General features: G+C 48.6%; 1 protein-coding gene across 2 annotated transcripts in view; it reads left to right on the forward strand.

The window, feature by feature from the left end:
• The window catches only part of LOC120936179 (tyrosine-protein kinase Blk-like), a 161,500-nt gene that overhangs the window by 94,544 nt on the left and 48,540 nt on the right, over positions 1-18,416 (forward strand). For both annotated transcript variants that reach the window (XM_040348337.1, XM_040348338.1), the window contains one exon: positions 12,865-13,015. In XM_040348337.1, coding sequence (XP_040204271.1) covers positions 12,865-13,015 — 151 coding nt within the window. The remainder of the gene's footprint in view (positions 1-12,864; positions 13,016-18,416) is intronic.

Below are 18,416 nucleotides of genomic sequence, written 5' to 3' on the forward strand. Positions count from 1 at the left end.
AGGCCAGGCAAAACCAACCCCACAAAATGGTGTCTGTCCCTTAAAGGAGTTCTCTGACCTAAAACTTTTAACCCCCGCTGTGCCCGGGCTGTAAAACTATACAAAATAAACTTTCACTTACCTGCCTACGATCCCCCGTTGTTCCGATATCACCGTCCCGTTCTCCGGTCCCGCTCTCTTCCGCTTCCTGTGTGTCGGTGACTCATAGTGCGCTCAGCCTATCAGCGGCCGCAGCAATGTCCCGTCGCGGCCGCTGATAGGCTGAGCGCACTATGAGTCACCGACACACAGGAAGCGGAAGAGACCGGGACCGGAGAACGGGACGGCGATATCGGAACAACGGGGGATCGTAGGCAGGTAAGTGAAAGTTTATTTTGTATAGTTTTACAGCCCGGGCACAGCGGGGGTTAAAAGTTTTAGGTCAGAGAACTCCTTTAAGTACCCTCATCCTGACCACACCCCCTGAACCACTTCTGAAAAAGGAATACCCAATACATTCAACCTGTTACATTTCCAACCTTGACCAGTGGTGACAGCGACACCTACTGTCAAGTGGAAAAAACGCGCAACCAGCCGAACTGAAACAAAACCACAATTTGAATACAATCTTTCTGAGCCAAACTATTGCTCAGACAACTATAATTTTAACATATAGCACCCACTCATTGGGAGCAGGGTGCTACAGTCATTTTTCTCCTTCACTGATGTGCGCTCATGAGGCTGCGCTGATGAGCACTGATAGGCTGCACTGATGGGCACTGATAGGATGCACTGATGGGCACTGATAGGCGGAACTGATGGGCACTGATCAGGTGAAACTGATGGGCCCTGATCAGGCGGAAATGATGAGGCGGCACTAATGAGCACTGAAGGGAATGGTCAGTAATAATAAGAAATAAACCAAAAACACCACACTACCAGTAGCCAGTGTAAAAAATACATTTCCTTTACTGGCTCTCAGTATGTAGACAGGGAAAATACACACTACTGACCACTAAGGCCCAAATAGTAAACAGTAAGGGCCAGATTCACAAATGAGATACGACGGCGTTTCTCCTGATAGGCCGTCGTATCTCTGTTTCTATCTATGCGACTGATTCATAGAATCAGTTACGCATAGATAGCCATAAGATCCGACATGTGTAATTGTTTTACACTGTCGGATCTTAGGATGCAGTACCGCGGCCGCCGCTGGGGGGAGTTCACGTCGTAAACCAGCGTTGGGTATGCAAATTAGGAGTTACGGCAATCCACGCCGGTTTTTCGCGTTCGCTACGTCGTCCGTAGTCAAGTTTCCCGTCGCAAAGTTAGTCGTTTTTTTTGGTGCCCTAACTTTAGTCAGCAAGTGTATTGCTGTCTAAAGTATGGCCGCCGTTCCCGCGTCGAAATTCAAAATTTAACGTCGTTTGCGTAAGCCGTCCGGGAATACGGAAGTACGCTATGCGCGTCGCCGTTCAAAAAAATGACGTCACGGCGCGCAAAGCACGGCGGGAGTTAGGAAACGGAGCATGCGCAGTCGGTCCGGCGCGGGAGCGCGCCTAATTTAAACGGCACACGCCCATTTGAATTGGCCCGCCTTGCGCCGGCGTAGTTTTCATCGCAAGTGCTTGGTGAATCAGGCACTTGCGATGAAAAATTGCGGCGGTGTAACGTATCTAGGATACAATACGCCGCCCCGATTCTACGTGAAACTGGCCCTAAGTACCAAAGGGCCACAGGTTGGGCACCAATGGCACCCAGGACTTGCAGTTGGCAGTGGTGGGATCATACCCATCTCATCAATAAGTTTGCAGAGACTCTGCACTAAAAAGGAAGTTCTCCTTTAACAGAATGGCTATTCTTGGCTTGCTTTCTTTCCTATACTGCTAAAGCAATGGGCAAGCTACAAAAACAGCAGAAGAAGCAATGCTAGACCTATGAAGCCCACAGCTGTCCGTAACACAATGGAAATCTCTGATATGTACAGTAGAGTATACAAAGCTATACGGCTTTCTCCATTTTTCCTCTTTAGATATTGTTTTCTAAAAAAACTTGTGCCATTATGGTCTGTTGAACAATCAACCACAAGCCTTAAAAAACAGCAAAATAAGAGCTGCATCAAACAGTTTTCACACTTGGTGTATTGCATAAACAGCTTCTGGAGAACTTGTAACTGTCTGTTTACAATGTGACCATAAGGTGAGGAAAAGTGATGGCGGATTTCAGAAACGGCCCTTTCACTGATTTTATGATGAGATACATAAAGTATTCAGACCCCCTTCACTTTTTCAATTCTGTTATGTGACAGCCTAATACTACAGTTGTTTAAATACATTTTCTTATTGACCACCTCCAGAGGATCCCCCCCCCCTTTTTTCCCCCCAAAAACATGTAGCAGAATACATATGGGCCTACCTTTATGAAGTTGGATATTAAAAAAAATATTGGATATGATACAGTGTGCACTATATACAGATGCAGAGTTGAGGGGTGCCAGTGTACAGAGTGCAGAGTTCAGGGGTGCGTTAAGTACAGAGTGCAGCGTTCAGGAGTGCACTATATACAGATGCAGAGTTCAGGGGTGCGCTCAGTGGCGTCACTAGGGTTGGTGTCACCCGGTGCGGTAAAACATGGTGTTACCCCCCCTCTGTCTAGGCTGCCCAGCACCAAGCAGGCAGCGCATGGGCACGGTACAGGCTGGGGCGGTACAGGGCAGGCTGGGGTGGCACAGAGCAGGCTGGGGTGGTACAGGGCAGGCTGGGATTGCACAGGGCAGGCTGGGGTGGTACAGGGTAGGCTGGAGTGTTACAGGGCAGGCTGGGATTGCACAGGGCAGGCTGGGTGGTACAGGGTAGGCTGGCATTGCACAAGGCAGACTGGGTGGTACAGAGTAGGCTGGCATTGCACAAGGCAGGCTGGGTGGTACAGGGTAGGCTGGCATTGCACAAGGCAGACTGGGTGGTACAGAGTAGGCTGGCATTGCACAAGGCAGGCTGGGTGGTACAGGGTAGGCTGGGGTGGTACAGGGCAGGCTGGGTGGTACAAGGTAGGCTGTGGTGGCACAGTGCATCTTGGAACTCTATGTAGTGACACTGCAGAGTAACTTACTTACATAGCATGAATGCAGATGAAGACCCGGGCTTGTGGGCGGGGCTGCTGTGTCCTCACCTCTAGCTGCTTGAGCTGCAGCATCATCGATGGTGAAGGAGTCTGTGGGAGGAGAAGAGGAGGCAGCCACACCCACAGCTCCGCCCACCAACTCCAGCTCACACGGGGATAGCCTGACTGAGGAATGTTACAGGCAGCCTCCCTGAACGGCTAGATGCCCTGCTTGCACCGCTCCAATCAATACAGTACAGTGTTTAGTGGCGCGGTGGCCCCGGTGTCACCCCTCTGGCGGGTGTCACCTGCTGGGCATGTCAGCTAAAAAAAAAAAAAAAACGGGATGGTGTCACCCCTCTAGCGGGTGTCACCCAGGTGCGGACCGCACCCCCCTAGCAACGCCTCTGGGTGCGCTATGTACAGAGTGCAGAGCTTAGGGGTGCGCTATGTACAGAGTGCAGGGTTGAGGTGTGTGCTACAAAATCTTCCGAGTATCTCACCTAACCGACCCAGCTATATTACCTCCTGGCAGTGTAGGTGGCTCTGCCTCTTTCTCTCACTTGCAGGAAGATCTGTACACCCGGGCACAGATGGGTATCACAGTGCACCTTACCATGGCATGCCCCATCCCACACTGCACCTGCATCTCCCTTGTCTCCACCATGAGTGCAGGGTAGGCAGGGATCTGTGCAAGCCGCAGAGAGGAAAGCTGTCCTTATGAACACAGAAGGCTTTTTGTTTAGGAGTGAAGGGGTGGAACCAAGTGGCACCACATTTTGCCTGACAAAAAGCCGGTCACATGATGTCAGGAGGGGCGAAGTGCCCCGGTTACGACACCGGGAGGCCCCGCCCTTGGCTATTTAACAGCTGTCACAGCGAAAAGGCTGAAGTCGGCGGAACGCCTGCGCAGTGATTGACGATTGATTTATAATAATGGAATTGTCAAACTGTCTGTTGTCATTGACATTTGTGTTGAAGGCGATGCCAAAAATCTGACTTGTCTCTTATGCCACGTACACACGATCGGTTCATCCGATGAAAACGGACCGATGGATTTTTTTCATCAGATATCCGATGAAGCTGACTTTCATCAGTCTGCATGCCTATACATCATCAATTAAAAATCCGATCATGTCCAACGCGGTGACGTAAAACACAACGACGTGCTGAGAAAAAAGTTTGATGCTTCCGAGCATGCGTCGACTTGATTCTGAGCATGCGTGGATTTTTGACCGATGGATTTCCCCACAGACGATCGTTTTTTTCTATCGGTTTTTTAACCATCAGAACATTTTAAAACAGGTTCTAAGTTTTATCACCGATGGGAAAAAAACGATGGGGCCCACACACGATTGGTTCGTCTGATGAAAACGGTCCATCGGTCCGTTTTCATCAGACGAACCGATCGTGTGTACAGGGCATTAGTGCAGACGTCTGGGAAAATCAGTGAGCCAATCACAGAAGAAGAAAATGATGTTCCCGCGGAGTGTTCTGTACAAATTTTGTGTACAGAACACCCCCAGGTTGCCATATTGCATTTTACAGAAAATGACAGCGCTGCAGCTTGAAAATGAAAGGTTTAACCACTTAAGGACCGCCTCCTGCACATATACGTCGGCAGAATGGCACGGCTGGGCACAAGCACGTATCTGTACGTCCTCTTTAAGTGCCCAGCCACTGGAGTCCCGCGATCGGTCCCCGGAGATGAAGAACGAGAAGAGCTGTGTGTAAACACAGCTTCCCTGTTCTTCACTGTGGCGCTGTCATTGATCGTGTGTTCCCTGATATAGGGAAAGACGATCAATGATGTCACACGTCCAGCCTCGCCCCCCTACAGTTAGAAACACATATGAGGTCACACTTAACCCCTTCAGCGCCCCCTAGTGGTTAACTCCCAAACTGCAATTGTCATTTTCACAGTAAACAATGCATTTTTATAGCATTTCTTGCTGTGAAAATGACAATTGTCCCAAAAATGTGTCAAAATTGTCCAATGTGTCCGCCATAATGTTGTGGTCACGAAAAAAATCGCTGATCGCCGCCATTAGTAGTAAAAAAAAAGTTTTTAATAAAAATGCAATAAAACTATCCCCTATTTTGTAAACACTATAAATTTTGCGCAAACCAATTGATAATTGGTTCACGCCTGGTACCCGGTACCCGGAAGTAAACAAAGCCGCTATCGCGGCTGTCGGCATGTAATCGGTGAATTTTTTTTCACCGATTTCATGCTTGTAAGCCTGTAGGAGAGATGTGGGGTCTTATTGACCCCACATCTCTCCATAAAGAGGACCTGTCACAGTGATTCCTATTACAAGGGATGTTTACATTCCTTGTAATAGGAATAAAAGTGATCAAAAAAAAAAAATTCTAAAAAAGTGTAAAAATAAAAAAATGAAGTAAAAAAATAAAAAACAATAATAAAAAAAAATTTTAAAACGCCCCTGTCTCGGTCGCTCGCGTGCAGAAGCGAACGCACATGCAAGTCCCGCCCACATATGTAAACACCGTTCAAACCCCACATGTGAGGTATCATCGCGTGCGTTAAAGCGTGTGCAACAATTCTAGCACTAGACCTACTCTGTAACTCAAAAATAGTAACCTGTAAAAAAAATTCAAGCGTTGCCTATGGAGATTTTTAAGTACCGAAGTTTGGCGCCATTCCATGAGTGTGCGCAATTTTAAAGCGTGACATGTTAGGTATCTATTTACTCGGCGTAACATCGTCTTTCACATTATACAAAAAAATTGGGCTAACTTTACTGTTTTGTTATTTTTTAATTCATGAAACTGTTTTTTTCCCTAAAAAAAGGCGTTTGAAAAATTATTGCGCAAATACCATGCGAGAAAAAAAGTTGCAATGACCGCCATTTTATTCCCTAGGGTGTCTGCTAAAAAAAATATATATAATGTTTGGGGGTTCTGATTAAATTTCTAGCAAAAAAATTGTGATTTTTACATGAAGGAGAGAAGTGCCAAAATAGGCCCGGTAACGAAGTGGTTAAAGGATTTATTGCAGGACGTTTTACAGATCACAGGCATTGCACCTGCGGCTTAATCAATGATTAAATGTACCTAGGATCATGAGCTAATTATTGTAGCCTTCCATTCACTAAAAGTGACACCTTTGTGGAAGTTTGTAGTTCTCACTTCCTCTTTGGTTTCCCTTTCTGAGTTTAATGGAAAATACCTAAAATTAGCTCACAGGATCATCTTGCCAAATGTTTTTTTTTTTATTGTAAACCTATCCTGTTGATAATTGAGTTGTTAATACATAAGCGCTGCGTAAATTGACGGCGCTATATAAATACCTTAAATAATAATAATAATAATAATAATACCTATTACATAGGGGAACTTGTAGTGCTGCAGCAGGTGGGCCTAAAGACTTGACCAGTAAACACTCTCAATGACTACCGATCATGTTTTCAGCATAACTAATGTTTTAATTAAATCTTTTACTGCTGGTGCTGTAGAGCTAAATTCACACTTGCAGTTGGGAGGAGGGTTAAAAACATTTGGTTAAGCCTGGTTATTACCACCCTCTATCTGCCCACCCAATGGCAGCTGGACAGGATTGTATACTTGCTGCAATGCTTTGCTGCACAGTGAGAATTACCGTATTTATCGGCGTATACCGTGCACTTCTTTCCCGCACTGTCTTTGAACGCCGCCGCCGACATATACCGAGGGCAGTACTCTCGGGTACACTCGGCCAAGCTCGGCTCCCCTCTCAGTTCACACCCTGTGCGGCACAGGGCGTGACCGCGAGGGGAGCCAAGCCTGGCCGATAGGGTGACCACGTGTCCCGGTTTGCCCGGGATCGTCCCGTAATATACATTTTTGTCCCGTGTCCCGGGAGCCTTCAAACCGGGACAATAGAGAGTCCCGGAATCAACTGCCTGCCACACTCACTGCCGCTGCTGTCGCTGTAATTAAATGATTCTAAATCACTGGTTGCTAGGGAAGCCCCGCTTGGCTTGTAGCAACCAGTGACGTCACCGTGTCCCGCTCTCTGCGCCTCCGACTCCTCCCCCACCTCCGACTCCTCCAGCGGCCAGCCGCGATTCTTGCTGCAGAGAGAGCAGCAGCGCCAGCGTAACAGGCAGAGAGACAGCACCGTCACAGCAGTGAGTCACTCACCTACCGCGGCACAGACCAAGACATCCTCCTCCTCCCCTTCAGGCCTTGGTTGCTCAGCTGGACTCGATCCGCCGCCCGTCCTGAGTCCCGACCTCCCGCGAGTCCCGACTTCCGCTGCGCCGCGCCGGCCATCCTTGGAGCAGGGGCAGAAAAGGTAGGTGCAGGGGGGGGGGGGGGTTGACCATGCAATGGGGGGAGAGATTATACAGTCCAGATTACAATTTGCAGGGGCAGCAGAGGTGACAGTGAGAAAGGGGGGGGGGGGTTGCATGGTGCACCCCCCTTTCTCTGTCACCTCTGCTGCCCCTGCAAATTGTAATCTGGACTGTATAATCTCTCTCTACCCAGTCCTCCGTCAGCCAGTCCCTCTGTCAGCCAGTCCCTCTGTCAGCCAGTCCCTCTGTCACCCAGTCCCTCTGTCACCCAGTCCTTCCGTCACCCAGCTCTCCGTCACCCAGTCCTTCCGTCACCCAGCTCTCCGTCACCCAGCTCTCCGTCACCCAGCTCTCCGTCACCCAGCTCTCCGTCACCCAGCTCTCCGTCACCCAGCTCTCCGTCACCCAGCTCTCCGTCACCCAGCCCTCCGTCACCCAGCCCTCCGTCACCCAGCTCTCCGTCACCCAGCCCTCCGTCACCCAGCCCTCCGTCACCCAGCTCTCCGTCACCCAGCTCTCCGTCACCCAGCCCTCCGTCACCCAGCTCTCCGTCACCCAGCTCTCCGTCACCCAGCTCTCAGTCACCCAGCTCTCCGTCACCCAGCCCTCCGTCAGGCAGCCCTCCGTCACCCAGCTCTCTGTCACCCAGTCCCTGTCACCCAGCCCTCCGTCACCCAGCCCTCCGTCACCCAGCCCTCCGTCACCCAGTCCCTCCGTCACCCAGCTCTCTGTCACCCAGCTCTCTGTCACCCAGCTCTCTGTCACCCAGCTCTCTGTCACCCAGCTCTCTGTCACCCAGCTCTCTGTCACCCTGTCCCCTGTCACCCTGTCCCCTGTCACCCTGTCCCCCAGTCCTCTGTCCCCCAGTCCTCTGTCACTCAGTCCCCCCTCACCCAGCCCTCTGTCACCCTGTCACCCAGCCCTCTGTCACCCTGTCACCCAGCCTTCTGTCACCCCGCCCTCTGTCACCCCGCCCTCTGTCACCCCGCCCTCTGTCACCCAGCCCTCTGTCACCCAGCCCTCTGTCACCCAGTCCTCTGTCACCCAGTCACCCAGTCCTCTGTCACCCTGTCACCCAGTCCTCTGTCACCCAGTCCTCTGTCACCCTGTCACCCAGCCCTCTGTCACCCGGCCCTCTGTCACCCGGCCCTCTGTCACCCGGCCCTCTGTCACCCAGTCCTCTGTCACCCAGTCCTCTGTCACCCAGTCCTCTGTCACCCAGTCCTCTGTCACCCTGTCACCCAGTCCTCTGTCACCCGGCCCTCTGTCACCCGGCCCTCTGTCACCCAGCTCTCCATCACCCAGTCCTCCGTCACCCAGCTCTCCGTCACCCAACCCCCTGTCACCCAGCCCTCTGTCACCCTGTCACCCAGCCCTCTGTCACCCTGTCACCCAGTCCCTCTGTCACCCAGTCCCTCTGTCACCCAGTCCCTCTGTCACCCAGTCCTCTGTCACCCAGTCCTCTGTCACCCTGTCACCCAGTCCTCTGTCACCCAGTCCTCTGTCACCCTGTCACCCAGCCCTCTGTCACCCAGCCCTCTGTCACCCTGTCACCCAGCCCTCTGTCACCCTGTCACCCAGCCCTCTGTCACCCAGCCCTCTGTCACCCACACCCAGCCCTCCGCCACCCAGTCCCCCTGTCCCCCTCTGTCACCCAGCCCTCTGTCACCCAGTCCCCTGTCACCCAGCCCTCTGTCACCCAGCCCTCTGTCACCCAGCTCCAGCTCTCTGTCACCCAGCTCTCTGTCACCCAGCCCTCTGTCACCCAGCTCTCTGTCACCCAGCCCTCTGTCACCCAGCCCTCTGTCACCTGTCACCCAGCCCTCTGTCACCCAGCCCTCTGTCACTCAGCCCTCTGTCACTCAGCCCCCTGTCACCCAGTCCCCTGTCACCCAGTCCCCTGTCACCCAGCCCTCTGTCACCCAGCCCTCTGTCACCCAGCTCCAGATCTCTGTCACCCAGCTCTCTGTCACCCAGCCCTCTGTCACCCAGCCCTCTGTCACCTGTCACCCAGCCCTCTGTCACCCAGCCCTCTGTCACCCAGCCCTCTGTCACCCAGCCCTCTGTCACTCAGCCCTCTGTCACTCAGCCCTCTGTCACCCAGTCCCCTGTCACCCAGCCCTCTGTCACCCAGCCCTCTGTCACCCAGCCCTCTGTCACCCAGCCCTCTGTCACCCAGCCCCCTGTCACCCAGCCCCCTGTCACCCAGCCCCCTTTCACCCAGTCCCCTTTCACCCTGTCCTCCGTCACCCAGCCCTCCGTCACCCAGCCCTCCGTCACCCAGTCCCCTGTCACCCAGTCCCCTGTCACCCAGTCCCCTGTCACCCAGTCCCCTGTCACCCAGTCCTCTGTCACCCAGTCCTCTGTCACTCTGTCACCCAGCCCTCTGTCACCCAGCCCTCTGTCACCCAGTCCCCTGTCACCCAGCCCTCTGTCACGGGCCCGCTGATTTCAGGATACGCCCCTGCCCCCAAAACTGGCAAAAAAATATGTAAAAAAACGTATTTTTTTTTTGGGGGGGGGGGTGTCCCTGAATGGCAGTTTGGAAATGTGGTCACCCTAGTTTGCCCGCAAATGGGGTGTTCTGTGCATTCCGGTGCAGGCAGTCCCATTCATGTCAACTGGCACTCTGGAGCTGGAAGGACACAGCCGCTGATCCCAATTTGACAGCCGTGTGGGTTTTTGTACATGCGAGTGCATTTCCCTAAACCTGAAGAAGAGTCTCAACACCTGTCTTGAAAAGCATCATTTGTCATTTCACCTGCTCTTTGCTTATTGAGCCCCCATCTATGTTACACATGGTGAGATGTTACATTGTTAGATGTGAAGCCGCTTACTATATACACTATATTACCAAAAATATTGGGATCCCTGTATATACATGCACATGAACTTTCTTAGTCCGTAGGGTTCAATATTGAGCTGGCCCACCCTTTGTAACTATAACAGCTTCAACTCTTCAGGGAAGGCTGTCCACAAGGTTTAGAAGTGTGTCTATGTTTGACCATTCTTCCAGAAGCGCATTTGTGAGGTCAGGCACTGATGTGGACGAGAACGACTGGCTTGTAGTCTCGGCTCTAATTCACCCCAAAGGTGTTCTTTCAGGTTGAGGTCTCTGGGCAGGTCAGTCAAGTTCCTCCACCCCAAACTCACTCATCCATGTCTTTATGGACCTTGTTTTGTGCACTGGTCCAAATCATTTGGTGGAGGGGGGATTATGGTGTGGTGTTGTTTTTCAGGGGTTGAGCTTGGCTCCTTAGTTCCAGTAAAGGGAACTCTTAAGGTGTCAGCATACCAAGACATTTTTGTCAAGTTCATGCTCTCAACATTGTGGGAACAGTTTGGGGATGATCCCTTCTTGTTCCACCAATATGACTGGTGACTGCACACCAGTGCACAAGGCAAGGTCCATAAAGACATGGATGAGTGAGTTTGGGGTGGTGGAACTTGACTGGTCTGAGTCTTGACCCCAATCTTTGGGAAGAATTCGAGTGGAGACTGTGAGCCAGGGCTCTAGTCCAACATCAGTGCCTGACCTCACAAATGAGCTTCTGGAAGAATGGTCAAACATTCCCAGACACACTCCTAAACCCTGTGGACAGCCTTCCCAGAAGAGTTGAAGTTGTTATAGCTGCAAAGGGTGGGCCAACTCAATATCGAACCCTACTGACTAAGACTGGGATGCCATTAAAGTTCATATGTAGGTAAATAGAGGTGTCCCAATACTTTTGGTAATATAATGTATCTACAATAAGCAGCTTCACATATAACAATGTAACATCTCACAATGTGTAACATAGATGGGGGCTCAGTAAGCAAAGAGTAGATGAAATGACATCTGATGCATTTCGAGACAGGTGTTGAGACCCTTCTTCAGTTTAGGGAAATGCACTCGCATGTACAAAAACCCACACGGCTGTCAAATTGCGATCAGCGATTGAGTCCTCCCAGCTGCAGAGTGCCAGTTGACATGAATGGGACTGCCTGCATGGGGATGTACAGAACACCTGTGCTTCCATTTGCAGGCAAACAAGGTCCTTGCACGGGTTTACACTTAAGTACGCCCATGTGAACAACCCCTTAAAACCTGTTACAGTGCATCAATTCTGATTGAAACTAAAACAATAGTCCTAAAAGTATTCTACCTGTGGATATCTAAGACAAGGTTATGACGTGGACCCATTTAGTTGAATGCATCCCATTCTGCAGCTCAAATGCAACAGGGGGTTATAAGGCAGGCATCCCAATACTTTTGGTAACATAGGCCCAGATTCACGTAGGAGATATGACAGCGTATCTCCAGATACGCCGTCGTATCTCTGAGTCTGAGGCGTCGTATCTTGGCGCCTGATTCAAAGAATCAGATACGCCAGAATTTGTATAAGATATGACCAGCGTAAGTCTCCTACGCCGTCGTATCTTAACTGCATATTTACGCTGGCCGCTAGGGGCGTGTACGCTGTTTACGCCTAGAAATATGTAAATCAGCTAGATACGCCTATTCACGAACGTACGCCCGGCCGTCGCAGTACAGATACGCCGTTTATGTAAGGCTTTTTCCGGCGTAAAGTTACCCCTGCTCTATGAGGCGTAGATGAGGCGTACCAATGTTAGGTATGGACGTCGGAACAGCGTCGAATTTTTCACGTTTTACGTCGTTTGCGTAAGTCGTTCGCGAATAGGGCTGGGCGTCATTTACGTTCACGTTGAAAGCATTGGCTTTTTGCGGGTTAATTTGGAGCATGCGCACTGGGATACTTTCACGGATGGCGTCATTTACGTGGGGGTCACAATAAATTTACATAACACACGCCCACATCTTCTACATTTGAATTAAGCGGGCTTACGCCAGCCTATTTACGCTACGCCGCCGCAACTTTGGTTTGTGAATACTGCACTTGCCTGTCAAAGTTGCGGAGGTGTAACGTAAATAGGATACGTTACGCCCGCACAAAGATGCGCTCTCCTACGTGAATCTGGGCCATAGTGTATGTATTCTTTTAAGAATTTTTTTTATCAATAAAAGTTTTCCTACTTTCTTATGTAAAACTTTCTCAGCCTGTGCCTGTATAATGCCATATAAAGAGGACAATGAGCAGCCTTCTCTTTGCCACGATGAAGCTGATATGTAACAGGATTTTCAGGTGACTTTCTATTACGAAACATATCTGAAGATAACTTTCTCCTGCTGGCTATTTTGGTATGGAAGATTTTGGATCTCAGTGGGCGCCATTGGTACAATAGATTTCTTCAGTGGAGACAAGCTTAGCCGGCACCTGAGATGTGATTTTGGAGTGTGCAGCCCATTCTCCCCTGGGGCGGAAAATGAAATATTTGATTATTTATCAAGTTGGTTGACATTAGAACGGTCTATGGTTTTCATTGCAACCAGTCAGGTTCTTCCTCCTTCTATTGTTTTCAAAACTGAATTACGGTACTTCTTCAGACACAATGACAGATGAATTGGTGTGTTCCCTCTCTCCAGGTTGCGGAGGGCATGGCGTACATCGAAAAAAAGAATTACATCCACAGAGACCTTCGAGCCGCCAATGTCTTGGTGTCCGACATACTTAGCTGTAAAATTGGAGACTTTGGCCTGGCGAGAGTGATTGACTCAGAATACATAGCCAAGGAAGGTAAGTTGACATTTTTTTCAGCACTGATTTTGGAATCACTTGTAAAGCCCCGTACATACGATCGGACCTTTGATCCCGACCAAACTCACATCGGAATTCCATCGGAGTAAAAGAGAACATGTGTACGAGGCATAAAGGGCCTGGATTGAACAGGAGTTTGCACCATGTTGGCCTAGGTCCCACCCCACTTCCTCTTCCTCTTGGATGAGATTGTCACCTATCAGTTATTTTGGGAGATACTTTGTCATGTTGTGTCACACTTTACTTGGCCTGAAGCCCACTTCCTTCAGATATGCAATCCAAAAGGCTTTACTGCTCAGCTCAATCACAGTTCTGTAGATTTCTTGTAAACACAGTTCCTTTACAATAAGACGTTCATTCACATAACTCATCGAGTAGAAGTATGAAGCACTGAGTGTTATTCTATAGCATATGATGTTCTGAACAGTAGTTCCTCAAGTGCAGAACACTCAAGTCCCAGAACAGCCAGGGCCGATTCTAGGGTCACAGCCGCCTGGGTGCAGAAATATTTCTGGCGCCCCCACATGGGCGTCGCCGTTTTACTAACTCCTCCACTTTACAAATGTTTCCACAGAGATGCTCCCCCACGAATTCTTCATTAACCTGGGATCCTTACATGATCTCTTAACCTCCCTGGCGGTATGATTCTGTCTGGAATTACGTACCAAAAGCGGTACATTTATTTTGCAAGGAAATTTGGCGTTTTATACTGTAGGCCTGTAATTTTTAGAAATAACTCACTTAAATCTGACCAAGCAAGAGTCTTGTAGGCATCCCGGGTATGATTTTTTTTTTAAAACAAAATTATAAATTATAATATAATAAATAATTATAAATAATTATAACAAATAATAATATAATTATAATAAAAATTATTCAATAATGTAATCAACTCAAAATCACTGAAATTTGCTCAGTTGCAGAATTGTCGCTGTCATTATTTTTTTTTTTTATGACGAATTTCCCCACAAATCGCTATCGCACAATTCTGCAAGTGATTATAATTTATTATCGCTGTTTTCTAGCTGATCTAAAACCATTTTTGACATAAAGGGACACTTTTGGACAATCTACAGTTTTTAGGCAGAAATTACATTTTTTATTTTTATAAAAGTACATGCAGGACACTGGGCAGACCACTAGGGACAAGGGGGTGTGTATTTTTTACATACAGTACTGTAATCTATAAGATTACAGTATACTGTATGTAAAGTGTTTGTTTACTTTTTTGAATTTGGCGCCGTTCTCCGCTCCCGTGCGTCGTAACGTCGCAGGGAACGGAGATCGGCGGCACACGGGGACTGTGAATCGAGCGAGGAGGACCCGCTCGCTCACACAGCGGGGTGGCATCGCTGGATCCAGGGACAAGGTGAGTAATTTGCCTGTGGATCCAGCGAAAGGTAAGCCACGCCGCTGCACGTCCACCCAGAGCGTGACTCGGGGATACCGATTTTAGCATTGAAAACCAACCCCGAGTCACGCTCGGGTTTACCGTCAGGGGGGTTAACAATAAACAAAATACAGGAATAGAAGCAGAGTACTTTATTGGGACCTGGAGGGTGCCGCATGATGTACACAGAGAGGGCTTCTTTTAGAGAGTCTGTTAGATGTTCGGCGCCCCCACCTCTGCAGGCGCCTGGGTGCAATGCACCCTGTGCACCCTGCCTAGGATTGGCCCTGGTCACAGCCATGTTTCCAGGTGTTACAGTCTCCTTATTCAGATGGTTCACACTCACGGTGTACCATACAAAGGAAGATCCTCCATAGGCCCAGAGCAGTGGTTTTCAACTCTTGTTCTCAGGACCCACTAACAGGCCAAGTTTGCAAGATAACTAAAATACATCACAGGTGATATCATTTTCTCCTCACTGATTGCAATATTCTAGTCTGCATCTCCCCAAGTTAATACTTAAAATATGGCCTGTTAGTGGGTAAAAGGCTGTCCTAAACCAAGCAATGGGACTCCGCTAGGTGAGGGTCAAGGGGGCAAGGCTTCTCTCTCTGTTCCTAAAGGATACTGTTCTGGATACCCCAGTGGATCAACTCTCCCTCTCCCTCTCTCTCTCTTTCTCTCTCTCTCTCTCTCTAGTGATGCACAGGCTACATCTTGGTTTATCAGGGGTTGCCCTCTTCCCACACCCCAACTCCACTGGACCTCACTCACAGCTGGCATATAAAGGGGCACTATCTCTACCCATTACATCACTACAGGAGGGGCTACAATTAAACAGCACTAAAACCTGCCAATGCGCTTTCATGTTGTAGAGAGTCAGCCTGAAGCGGGGTTTAGAGGGGGTTAACTGTAGAGGTCAGTTACTTCCCCTTCAGGACTGTTTATTAACCACTTCCTAAGCGTGCCATAGCCGAAGGACGGCTACAAAACAGCTCTGTTGTTTCCGGGAGGGGGTACATTGATGTCCTCTCGAAGCCATGCCCCATCAAGTATGCTCTGTGATCGCTGTGTCCTTAGTACACAGCCGTTCACAGATCAAGGTAAAGGGCCAATCACAGCAGCCCTTTACCATGTGATCAGCTGTGACCAATCACAACTGATCACAGTCTAAACAGAATTGCCGGTTATCGGCTGTACTTTACTCATGCGGTATTACAGCGCGAGGGGAGGAGAGACGATAACCAACAATCCTGTCAGGGAACACAGACAATTAATGATTGATGATTGTTTTTCACATTTTCATGTACACGTACATACGTGTTCTTTTTGATGCAATCATTTAAATTAATATATTGAAATCTAGAAAAGATAAATAGAAAGGTAGCCTTATTTGAGAATCATTACTGTCAATAAGACTGGATTCACACCTGTAGCACTACCCCCGTAGGAGCTGCTGGTTAGTTTTGGGCCTGCACGTTATCTCGATATTTGTCATCTAGGGGAAGAAAGTCTGAAAGAATTCCAATGTCCACACAAGATGTAAAACCTCTAGCTGTCAGGTTTTATCCTTCTGCTCAAAACTTGTGAAGAAGGTAGAAGGTATTTAACTGGCTCGAACCCTCCCTCGACACTTTAGAAAGTCTGGTGGGAATATTATGACCTCTGCTGGGCTGGGGTCACAATAGCAGGCATATAATATTCAATGAAAATGTAACAGTGATATTGCCTACTTTACGGATTGGTCCCTCAGACTAGAAAATACAAGGGCCCTTGCGGGAATCAGTAACGACAATAATGAATAGGTCTAAGCTAAGAATGGTACCATTCAATTAAACTGTTGTTAGAAATCTATGTTTGCGAGATCCCTCTAGTGGGCAATCATGCGGAACAGCTAATGAATATCTCGAGACTAAAGTTCACATTGCGGCCGGTTGGTGCACGTTAATTTATAATCCACAAATAGTAAACGATGAAAAGAAGTTAGTCAAACAAAGGATCCTGAACAACAACGTTGGTGAACTGATCGTTCGTCAGCGTCAGTCACTTCTGTATAATAACTATAAAGTTAAGGGGCCTCTAAGTCTCAGCTAGAGACCCAACACGTGTCTCTGGCCTGTAGGGTGGCACTAAGTTAACTGTCTGGAAAAAGAGGATTGGAAGTTGAGCATGTGCCCTCTCACCCGACAGGCCCGATCCGCCTGAGTTCTTCTCAGAAGGCACGGTGGTAAATCACTGCTCCACTGCACAAGGATCCCGGACGAGGGTGGCTCCACTGCTTCAGTTGTCAGCTGGGTTGGCTCTCCGATCTCCGGGAACACGGGCTGGATACTGGAGTCTTGCTTCCTTCTGAATGGCTGGTCTCTCAGTGGATTTAGGCCCAGGCTTCAGGCCTAACAGCACGGCTGTGCTGTAGTCAGCAGCTCCGCAGAGGAGAAGAAACAGGTCCCAAGAGAGCGAGATCAGCCACTCCCTTTCCTTAAGTAACCTCCCAAATAAGTCTGTGCGGAGGTGTCACATGTTCTAATGTCGCAGGGCATTGTGGGATATGTGTAGTCTGTTTCTCCTAAGAGTCAATGGAGTCCAAATCTCCCGCTACTTGCAATCCCACAATGCATAACTTCTTAAAGGTATCGTACATATTTACAAACGTGAGCAAAGTTCCAGCGGAGAGTCAGGCCTGTCATTAGACTCTGACAGGATGACCCCGCTACAGAGCTTTTAAGCCAACCCGGCAAATTGTAGGACAACTTGAGTTGTGGCTCCCTCAATAAGGTCACCAAGCCTATCCCGAGACATAAGCCTTCTGCTTGGTCCCCTCCAGGGCAGGTCCTCCCCCGGTTTCCTTCATTAAGTGTAGCTTCTTTCACTTAGATGGACAGCTTAGGATCCCATTTCATTTGTAGGCCCCAGTCAGCACAACTGGGCATACTAGCAGAGATGCAGCCTCGGGCCAACGTGGTCCCGGGCTGGAAATCACACAACACATACCTCATGCCAGGAGAGCCACGAGGCGAAGGACCCCAAAATATGGCCTCAGTCGTTTAAGTATCCCTTCCCGGGATGCACAGTGGGGCACCACTCCCATTGGGCTGCTACCGAGAAAAGACACTCAATGACCTATGGCTTGCCCATGTTCCAACACTGACCTGTGGGGGTATCGCCACCTACATGCAACAGTGGGAAAATGCTACCAGGCACAGCCACTGCCAGGACAGAGGCTAATTCAGAATAAATTATACAGTCTGAGCCACATTATCGGCTCAGACACCCACTAAATTTTACATAGCGCCCACTCATTTTGAGAGCAGGGCGCTACACACCTATCCCTTTTTTAGTGCTTTTTGCATTTTTCAGATTTGCACTACAGAACATTTAGCATGGTTTCCTATGGAACACGTTCTGTAGTGCAAATCTGCAAAATGCAAAAAGCACTAAAAATGCATGGGTGTAAATCCAGCCTAAGGGACCAATAAGTGTTCTATATACTTTTTGCTGGAAGGATTGCTTTGAAGTCTTAACATAATTAAACTAAGTTTTTTTATATATGGAAAACTGCAATTTTTTACAGGTGTTCCTATAAACATGTTTTTCCTCCAGCAATAATGAAACTATATACATATGTTAATACATGTATTTAGTTTTCACATTTTTCTTTTTGCCTTTTTTGATGTTTTTACTTCTTATCTATGTTTTTAGATGTATAGATAGATTTGTCATCAGCAATTGTAAAAACCATGAAATGTATACATATTGTAGTAGCGATTTGGGCTTTATCGTTTAAAGTTGCATTAAAGTGACAACATCATGTGAGACACGGGCCTCGGCAGATCTGATATTTATTTAATTAGAGCCGAGCTTCCATCTGTAGTGAGTATCCACTAATTCACCAGCTCTTCAATTATTCAACGACGCTACCTCTCTTACTCTGTAAAAATTGTATTGGCACGTGCATATAAATTCTTGTCTATTGCCTAAAGCAGGGGTCTC

The sequence above is a fragment of the Rana temporaria genome, chromosome 4, assembly GCF_905171775.1.
Source record: "Rana temporaria chromosome 4, aRanTem1.1, whole genome shotgun sequence".
In the NCBI taxonomy this organism is placed as follows: Eukaryota; Metazoa; Chordata; class Amphibia; order Anura; family Ranidae; genus Rana; species Rana temporaria.